General features: G+C 40.5%; 1 protein-coding gene across 2 annotated transcripts; it reads right to left on the bottom strand.

Moving 5' to 3' along the window:
- Positions 1-381: 381 nt before the first annotated feature.
- phf10 (PHD finger protein 10) lies at positions 382-9,971 on the bottom strand. Of its 2 annotated transcripts, none has more exons than XM_084007890.1 (12): positions 9,830-9,971; positions 8,940-9,049; positions 8,566-8,765; positions 8,264-8,347; positions 8,004-8,128; positions 7,731-7,880; positions 7,472-7,581; positions 7,215-7,362; positions 6,858-7,010; positions 3,154-3,262; positions 2,367-2,555; positions 382-2,270 (listed from the first exon to the last, which is right to left on the bottom strand). In XM_084007890.1, exons 1-12 carry the CDS (start codon positions 9,899-9,901, stop codon positions 2,173-2,175), a joined length of 1,548 nt encoding a protein of 515 aa, XP_083864016.1. In that variant the 5' UTR covers positions 9,902-9,971; the 3' UTR covers positions 382-2,172. The 2 variants fall into 2 exon arrangements, with proteins under 2 accessions (XP_083864016.1, XP_083864017.1); XM_084007891.1 differs by having other exon boundaries at positions 383-2,270; positions 8,566-8,696.
- Between the last annotated feature and the right edge of the window lie 310 nt (positions 9,972-10,281).

The following is a 10,281-nucleotide window of genomic DNA, read 5'->3' on the forward strand; positions in this document are numbered from 1 at the left end:
TGCATGTAAAAAAATATATATATATAAAAGATCTATAGGACATAAGACAATTTGTCCGATATGAATTCAATTATCTGTACAATAACAGAGTGCCTTAAAACTTAAATTACTTTGTAATCATCATTGACCAGCAAAATCATTATTTTAATAATCATAATACTCGTCAAGGCTCTGGCACAGCCATGAGAGCTTCGTCTAACATATAAAAAGTAAGAATAAGTATGACAATAGTAAAACAGTATGTCAAACGTATACTCATGATGTATAAGCACTATGCATCTACCCTTTCAGTGCACTAAAGACTGTTTTGCTATTTGGTATCAAAACTGAGATTCAGTTTAGCACAGTACACAACAGACACAGGATGATTATGAGTATTTTTCAAGTGGTTTTTATTTTAAACAAAAACACAATTCAGTGACTATATTACCAGCAACAAAACATGTCTGAAACAAACTACTTACTGAGGGACAAAACAATACAAAACACAAGATACAAAACAATGGAAAAATAACAGAAAAAAAAAAACACATTTGTCAAGCTGACTGCAAAAATATCAGCTGACTAATCATGGCTGATGGATGTTGAATTTAATTACAATGAGTGGTTACATTTTTGTATAATAACTAAGAGTGGAGGGTTAACAACAAAATCAATACGTGTAAAGTGAGACACTTTGTTTCATTAATTAAGACTCACACTTAAATACCTGCTTCAGCCATGAGGTCTACCACAGCCAGTGTCTTACATTTCATCACACAGAATCACAAGCACCATGTAATTGTTTAAGAATGTTTAAATAAGGTCCGTCTTTACTGGCCTGCCTCTTTAAATAAATGTTAATTCGAAATACAAAAACATACAAAAACATTTTGAATTACATCAGTGAGCTCTTGGTTGTTTCAGTAGTACCGGATCAAAAGCACCATCAGTTCAACTGAAACACATTTCCCACTGCAGAGATGTCGTGAGACAGAAACTACAAAATCATTCAGTTCAATGAAGTAGAAATGCACGTTCACTGTTAGTGGTAAGCAGGTCACAGGATTTGGTGCACTACATTTGGATGTATTTGATTTCTAGTTTGTCTGTTGATATTATTTGTGTATGATGTCGAGAGGTTTAGTCGAGCTCTACCATTTCAGAACAAGAGTTGCTAATGCTGATATCACATTAAATTCACATTTTGAGATCGATTCGGAGATTAAGTAAGTTCTGTGTTTCTCATTGTGATTCAAGTTAAAGGCCGGCCTTAAAGTGATGGTTCGGAGTAAAATGCACCCTAGGTCATTTCCACCATGACATCCAGGCAAATACCCACTCAGAAGCATTTTTAGCGATGGTCAGCATTGGTCAAGATAAGGCTATCAGCCGAATTACTTAGTACTGGCGCGATGGTACAGTGTGTATATCTTGTAAATTACCCCACTAATAATGCATGGAATGTTACCAAACTTCTGCAGAAGTACACATAGGGTCCGTATTCACAAAACGAGGCATTTGAAAGGTGTTAAGTTTAAAAGTTTTGCTGAATTTTTATAAATTTATAAAAATGTGTTGACCGGCAGTAGCGTTAGCAGCAGAGGATAGAAGCTATCAGGCAAGTGTGCTTTTTAATAAACTCCTAGTGTACTTACAAACTTTCAAATGCCTCGTTTTGTCAGTACAGACTCTATGTGTACTACTGCAGAAGTTTGGTAACATTCCATGCATTATTAGTGGGGTAATTTACTAGATATACACACTGTACTATAGCGCTAGTACTAAGCCATTCGGCTGATATTCGGCCCTATCTTGATCAATGTTGACCATCGCTAAAAATGCTTCTGAGTGGGTATTTGGCTGGATGTCATGGTGGAAATGACCTAGGGTGCATTTTACCCCGAACCATCACTTTAATGACGCCATAAAAGCTTTCAGAGAAAATCTGAATACATTTGTTTTGTGGCGTTAGCCTGTGTTTTCACAGACCTGTTAATCGATATAGATTAGCAGCAGGTGAAGATCTTTAGTTTGGGTTGTTGGTATTTGGTAGGAAGGCTACGGTTAGTTTTTGGATCACAGTGATCTGATGTTTTGTAGAATGTACAGCTTCTGCAAACGGTTGAACTAACAACATAATGTGCATTTGTCTAGATTTGGTCACGGTATTGTGATTAATGACTCTGTTGATCATTTTTGAGCTGACTTGGACTTCTTGGGTGTTTTGGATCCTCCCTTTTTCTTGGGCGTGGTGAAATCTTTGTCACAAACCTCACACACCCAAAGGCCTGAGGAGAGAGAGCAGAGAGAATTCATTCATTATGATAAAAAGACACATATCCTATACTGTATGCTTGGGTTTGTGCGCGTGCCCTTCCACTCACCAGTAGGTATGGAGTCCATGCCCACACAGAACGTGTGGTACCCTCGGTCACATTTGTCACAGAACATCATCTCGTCCTCATGGTGGGGCTGCTGACACACGATGCATGTCTTGCACTCCATACACTGCCAGCGGTACGTCTGGATCACCGCCACTAGGTCCTTGCTCATGTCCAAGCAGGATGGGTGGCCTAAAGTGTACAGACACGGAGGCCCATGCACAGAAGCAGACGTGCATACACAGAGCCAGACATGCAAATGAATACACATGTGAATGCGCGCACACACACACACACACACACACACACACACACACACACACACACATATATGCAAAGAAGCAAGTCAGACAAAAACACAGGAGACACAAATACAAACCATGTGAACAAGCGTTTCCACGTACATGTGAATACACACAGTTATTTCAGAAAATGTAGTAAGACACCAGCATTAAAAAGAAACTCCTCACATTTATCCTAAAATAGCAGTCAGTCTAAATCATTGGAAAATGATGAATTATATACATTGTATGTATATAAATGTACACATTGAAATGAAGATGATAGGTGACTCAATATAATTTAAATCATCTGTTAATTTTAGGTACAGCTGCCGTTAAACAAATTAGAGTCAGAGGGACAACTCATTTGTGATTACTGCTTATGTTAATATAGTAAGGGAGGTTTGTACAACAACAAATACACCTAGCATTAAGAGTGGTGCTGATGGTGTACATAAACACACACAAAAAAAAGGAGCTGTCCTTTAAAATGTACAGTGTGAACTTACCGCTGTTATCACATTGGGAGCAGTGAATGAGAGCCTCTGGCCTGCCCCTCTTGTTGGCCTCTTTACCCTTCTGGCAAATGCCACATATCGCATTGGGAATGACCTTAGGCTGCAAGGGCAGAATAATGCTATAAAAAAACATGTGTATCTTGTAGGCATGGACAATATAGTAGTTCAACAAATGTTTAAAGCCTGGAGAAAACAAAAACGTGACATGTTGGCTGGTTTACTTTCAACACAAATTTCATCGCCCGGCATCAAAGCTGCCATCCGACTAAGTTAGATTGTTTTGAACATCATCACCTAGTTCTTTTTATAGTCTTTGTGGCAAGGAGGCTCCTCCAGGTTACTTTAATTCTTCATAATAAACTGAAACAGTGTACAAAGTGCCAGGATATATATATATATAAGTATATCTCAGGGTACAAATACAAGAAAGGCACGTGGTGTCTAACAGAGCCTCTTGCATGCATGTGGCATCTGTAATCTACAACAGATTTATTGTCACTCGAGTCAAGTCGTGGCTTACTTCACAGCAGATTGACTTCAAGAATCTCGCAGTTGCTTTCTATGCAACATACCTTTCAGTTCAACGAGGGTCAGAGCAGAAAGATAAAGAGGCTTGAAGACATTGAAATAAGGATGTCACACAGATTAACGGGGAAACATTTAACACCTTTAAGAAGCTACTTTTAAAGCCTCAAGATAGTGATATTGGTCATTCAAATGTCCCCTTACAGGAAGTGAGCATATTACACACTTAACAGTCATAGGGTATGAGTCAATTAAAGACATGGTCTGGTACGGATGAAAATCCAAACCTAGAAACAAAGGAGAGAACTAAACTAATAGACAGACAGCAGCAGGAGAGGGGAATAATAAAATGGTAGAGCTGGACGCAGCCCTTTGTGTATATTTTCAAACATACTCCCTATGCAAGGCGAGTATGTGTCTCATATCATATACATACTCACAAAAGGATCACCCCTATTGCTGTTGTGAACGGATTCTTTACAACTGTAAACATTTATTTGTGGCCGCATGAAATGCTTACATTACAAGCAGTGTCCATCAAACCCGTCAGTAAGTCCAGTGAGTCTGCTTCATGCCTGCACAGGCCAACATCTCTTAAGTGGAAAAATAGAACAGGAGCAGTTTCTGAGGTTGAATCCTGTGTTTTATTCTAAATTAACTGAATTTTGGTCAACACAAGAAATGCTATATATTTTATGCACATAAAACAAGAAAACTCTCAGAGAACTCACTTTTAGGCATGTTTGCTTTTATATAATCTGGTAGATTCTGTATGGAGCCATATAGCTCTTAATATTATGTGACATTCAGACACAGAGGCATACATACTGAGACACAATTACGTGGGGACTTTATACTGGCCAACCACACAGATTTTAGATCAGCGGATCACATAGTTGAAATACCATGTTTTTACTTTTATTGAGATTTCTATAAATGCGAATAAGTGCTAAAGTAATGCTAACCTGTGAGCTATCAAAACATTCCATCTGCCAAGTCCAAATGTATGTTTTCTAGTGATAACTGAACTTAACCTTGCAACTCATAGTGATAACAATGGCCCTCATCAATATCATTCGCCCATTCACTATGTCTGACGTGCAAAATAACAAAACGTTCTGATCTCCTTCTGAAATCATAACCAGCACCTCACCAAACATTCTCAGGAAGACTGAGAGCAATCATGAAATAGACTCTTAAAAATAACTATAAATATAATCTGCTGCAGTTGATGTCAATGTGTAACTAACATAATATTACTGTACGCCACTGTATCACACTGCAAAACCATAGTTTTATCGCCAAAATGTCTCATCTACATATACGCTACAGAAACTGCTTTCAGAGTGACGGATTTCCTGGAATCATAAACCTGGGCAGCATTAACATGTCGGGTCAGTGGTGATACATTTAACATGTATGGAACATGTATCACATTCTGAACACAATGATGATGAAGGGGCAATTAATCAACCAAATTCCAACTTGGTTATTCATAATGACTTTTTGTGAAATACTACATTACTAATAATGACATCATCATTAGCCACTGCACAAACTGTAGATGGCAGCCAGACCAGAGCGAGGTAACGGTAGTCGGCTAGCTGCATCATTGATTGACAGGTTTGCTGTCACGTGTGGTGAAGTGTTGTGGAGTACTGGGATATTCCCAAAATGGGGAAATAGCTGAACAACTGAAAGGGAGCTGGGTACGTTTAAACTTTTCCAGGTATTTCTCTTCGACCAGAGCTACAAAATTATGGATCATAGTTGACTTCTGTATACAACATCCATATGGAAATGCCTGGAAACTATTTGATCTCAACGTCATTTTGTGCTCATCAAACATACAATTCAGGAATATTATGTCCCCGACTAATTCTAGTGAATTCTGGCGACCAGCATGCCATGCCATGTCTGCAGGCTCTAAAGAACATGCAAAATGACCTCATGAATAACGTCAAAGTTAAGTCAAACCCAAAACCACCGTAACTGGTTACCGTTTTAAACAGATACTAGAAAAGGACCATGCCCACACCACAAAGCTGAGCTGAACTCAACTGGACCATCATACTGGCATTAACAGTTATATACCAGCATACTTTAGGTGTATGGAAAATTTCTCCTGCAAGGTCGAGGTTTGGAAAAATTAAACAAAAAAAACCAAGATGCCTAGCAGAGTGGGAACAAGTGGTACACTTAAATAATACTATTTTCCCCCATCTACAGTCCTTTGAATATATAGATTAAATTCAAGGCATTAATTTAAGATGAATACCAAAGACGTGCCATGACTGGGTGTTAATGAAAGGTACGCTGATGTGGGGGTTGTCCAGCCGAATCAAAACCCAGACACACGGCATACAGACTACTTCTAGCTCAGCTCAGCAACAGTGTGAACAAGGTCACCATGTCCTCATCTCTCCAAGATGACATTATAAGGACAGGAAAACCTCACGTCAAACAGCTGTCTGATACGTATTAACAGATTAACAGGACATCACATGGTGTATAAACAAAGAATATTATAATACCAATACACACTTAAAACATTAGGGATAAGTGCATTCGACACTTCAGATATATAAATGTTAAAATTCTCTAGTGTTAACATCAACTACATTTTAAAAGCAGCCACATTGTATGTGGTTTATATTTTCTATATCAGAGTAACAAGACTTTTCTTTTAAAAAGGAAAAACTAGCAGCCAAAACATCCACTTACTTGTCGAGGAAGTATCTCTTTATGACAAGTGAGGACAGACAAGAGGTATATTGAAGACATTCAAAAGGAAAAACTTTTAAAGTTCAAATTTGTCTTCGCCGAAAAACCCAAAAAGTGAAAGTGCAGTGAAAAAGAAACAGGCGAACTGTTCCTTTAAAATGTTCTTATTGCTCACAGTCTGGTACGAGGAAAGAGAAAAAAGCCACCAGGCTATCATAAAAACAAAAACTGAAGACAGGACCACCAGCATGTGACTGTGTGTGGACCAGGTTGTCCCAGCTGAAAAGCTGAACAACTGCAGAAGCCGGAGAACAAAGTGAAGAAAGCTAGGGAGGGGGTGGCGGGATGAATGGAGTAAGGGAGTGGTAGTAGTAGAAAGGAGGAGGAGGGGTAGAAAAGTGCTGCTGCTGTTGTTGGAGAATAGTTCAGGTGCTTTTGTCCTCTACCTTGTACCCTGGGGTGGCTTTGTGGGAGGCAGGAACTCGCTGGTTGCCGTCTTTGCCTGGCGTGGCTGTCCTGTCTTTGGCCTTGGACTTGTGGCCCGGTTTACCACCTCCCTCCTGGCTCTCCACGTCTGATGTGTTGCCTGAAGAACTGTCCTGTGGAGAGACAGACAAGAGAGACAAGACGTGTGATGTACTATAATGTATTTCCATGTAGATATCAGACTTTCAGTAGAGGTAAATCACCCTGATTAGAATCATGCATCATCATGCAGTTACTTGCACCACTAATCCACCATGGATGTATGATCTGAAACAGATAAGACTTCTAGAGCAGTTGCACACAGTCTAATGTCTTACAGAGGAGTTCTTGTTCTTTTTTTCACCCTTGCCATCCTCTGCATCATCAGAGTCTGGTTCAGAGTCCAGCGCAGGGAGCTCTGGATCCAGTGGGGGCTCAAACAGAGCTGTGTTCAACGGCAAGTATCGCAGTTCATTGGGAGAGTACCTGCCAGGCCCAACACAATGTGTCAGGGCAAAACATTCAGCACAGCAATAAACAACATACACATACAGCAAATTATAAGAGAAATCATTGAGCGAAGTGTGTACCATACATTTTGTAGTAGTCTTGGAACTGTCCTGGTATGAGAGCCACAGGGTAAGGACCTGTCCTTGTCAGTTCAGGAGCCAGCACCTTGAACCTGCCCTGGGGCACCTGGATAATCTGAGAAAACACACAAAACACAATGTACACCAAAACGTCACACAAAGCTAATTTTTTTTTAATCTTATTTTTGGTTTGACATTTCCACCAGGTATAGAAATTACCACATCTGAATCCCTGTATAATCTCTTTTCCCAGGTTGGACTTACGTGTGTCTGGAGGTCAAAGTAAGCTCGCCTCTCTTCCATACGCTCCCTGTTGAAGTTACTATTGAACTCTGCAGCCTTTTTAGCTGCCTTCTTGATGTACTCGGGTACCTTGCTGGCCTCCACCTTCTGAGGGTTCTGCTGCTGCATTTGCTACGAAAAACAACAGACAAAGACTGTAAGAGAAGTGTGCATACATACACGTATGTAGAGGAGTTTCATTAAACTTAAACATGTCACAGTAATCAACAGCCCCAGGATAGTTTGTATACTTACAGAGTATTCTTTAGCTATTCGCTGCCGCTCTCTCTCCTGCAGTATGACTGAATACTCAGAGTGTTTGATGGGATACTCCTTTATCATGAGATCTATCACCTCGTCACTCCGCAGAGCTGTCAGTCCTAGAAACAAATAAAAGATACACTCTGAACACACTTGGACTGCATCAAGCACACTGATGACTTGCACGATCAAATTATTTACAGAGCGAGTCAAATAATTATGTCTGGTCCGAGAGTGTTAGGTGTGGTTCCTACCCAGAGTGCACTGTGTTTCAGTAATGACATTCTGTTCACGAAGGTAAAGCTTCTCTTTGTGGGACAAGTCTCTTCTCTCCATATCTACAGTGTGACAAAGAGGCAGAAGAAACAGCATCACCAGCCAAGGAATAGCTTCATTCTTCTCAGGTCAGCACATGAGTCAAGAAGTGTCATTACAGCAGACAAGACTACCCTTTCTCAACATATGTAAATAAGCAAATATGAGCAATATTAGTATGATAGTATTGAATCGATTGTATTGTAAGAGAAGGGGTACCGCTTTATCATTGAAGTCTTACCAGGGTACTTCCTCTTGAAGGATGTAACTCCCAGATACTCGCTGACCTGCTCCTGCAGCATGTAATACTCTCCTGTGTCATCAGGAGGCCACTTATACTCTGTTAGGTTCTCTGCTGGGAAATATGTTGGGCTGGAGGGGCATGAGGAATACGACAGGAAGCTTGGAGAGACTAGCAGCTTCTCAGCTGGGACAGCACATCTAACCAAAAATCAGAAAACAATGCTATGAGAAGATTGTACTTTACAATGAAACGTGTAAAAGAGGAACACATTAGACTGGAGAGGGCTAAAGTTATGTCTTTTGGTTTTATTGCATGCATTATATATCATCATTATGATATCAAGACTGTGGCAAAGCATTGCTCCAACCTACCCAAGGTCTTGACTGGAGGTGTCGCAGCTTCGAGAGCTGTCGCCTGAACCCATTCTCCTTCTCTTGGGTGGCTGGCTGCCATCATTGGACTCCTCCTCTATTACATCTTCCTACAGAGGAAAATCATTATCACAATGCTGGTTATATATTTAACAATAACATACAGACAGCAGGTATAGAAATCACTATAGCCCACATTTGCTTTGCTGCTTGACTATGAGTAATATACACGCATGCTCAAACAGATAGTATACATTTATGGACTCAGATCTCAGCATCACTGCTCAGCCATCCTAGAAAATGGCATCATTCCTAACAACCTGTGCACATATTGTATTATATATTGACAGTTTCTTTAGGTATCTTGGTCCCCAAAGAAAAACATTAGGTCAAATTGTAGATCCATTTGACTTCCACAACAACAGTTTCCCTTTTGCATGAACGTGTTCAGGTGAGAAAGGTTAGGTCATGTCTGTAGTCATTTTACAGCAGAATGAGGGCTGCCATACGACATTAATCACAAACACCACGTGATCGTGTGAAAAGGGACCATGTAAAGCATCGTCGAACAAAACAACGTACGAGCTCTGCGTGATGGCAAAGGCAGACAAAGGCTAACGTTACCGCTGTCAGACCGCGGATACAATATGACGCTGTTTCCTTTGTGGGGAAATATAATATGCATACATGTTTGTAAACACAGACAATGAAACCACCCTCATAGACTAACACACATTTAAAAACAAAGGGGTGACGCTAACGTCGCAGTCAGTCGTCATTCATGGACGCACGTAGCCGTTGGATAGCTAACTGCTAGCTGAGCCGCCGTACAGCGTCCTCTGAACGAGTTATTATTCGCGTTGTTCGTGTCTGTGAAATATAAATGTCACCTTTACGGATTGTGCTCCAGGAGTAGCGGGGTTGCTGTCGCAGGTCGGTCTAACTGGCAGCACAGCAGCCATATTGCCCCTAAATAAATCCTGCAACTAGGCTAGCTGACTAGCCGCTTCGTCTTCTTCTTCTTCGTCTTCTTCTTCTGGTAAGGATGTGTGGTGGTTGGCAAGCGAACGTAACCGCCGCCTGTCGGGCTGGAGTGTAGCTTGTAAGTGGACTGTTTTCTCACTATTGTGATTGGTATTTAAATTTAAATAGTCATATAAGGTTATGTTGATCGCAAACGAACGAATTGGACGAATTTTAATAATATTTATAAGACGTGTGTGTGTGTGTGTGTGTGTGTGTGTGTGTGTCGGAACACGGGCAGCTGCTTAAACAGCGGCACCCTGTGGCTGGCTTTAGACGTCACATTGCTTTGGCTCTATTCCATGGCTTTTATTTTGAA

The sequence above is a fragment of the Eutrigla gurnardus genome, assembly GCF_963514095.1.
Source record: "Eutrigla gurnardus genome assembly, chromosome: 1".
NCBI lineage: Eukaryota > Metazoa > Chordata > Actinopteri > Perciformes > Triglidae > Eutrigla > Eutrigla gurnardus.

Bases quoted from the DNA above. Each gene is read 5' to 3' on its own strand.
- phf10 (XM_084007890.1), bottom strand. From the start codon at position 9,901: ATGGCTGCTGTGCTGCCAGTTAGACCGACCTGCGACAGCAACCCCGCT. The intron at 8,766-8,939 runs GTAGGTTGGAGC...ATTTTTGGTTAG, and splicing joins ACCTCCAGTCAAGACCTTGG to ATGTGCTGTCCCAGCTGAGA. The intron at 3,263-6,857 runs GTAGAGGACAAA...CTGCCCTTGCAG, and splicing joins AAGCCACCCCAGGGTACAAG to CCTAAGGTCATTCCCAATGC.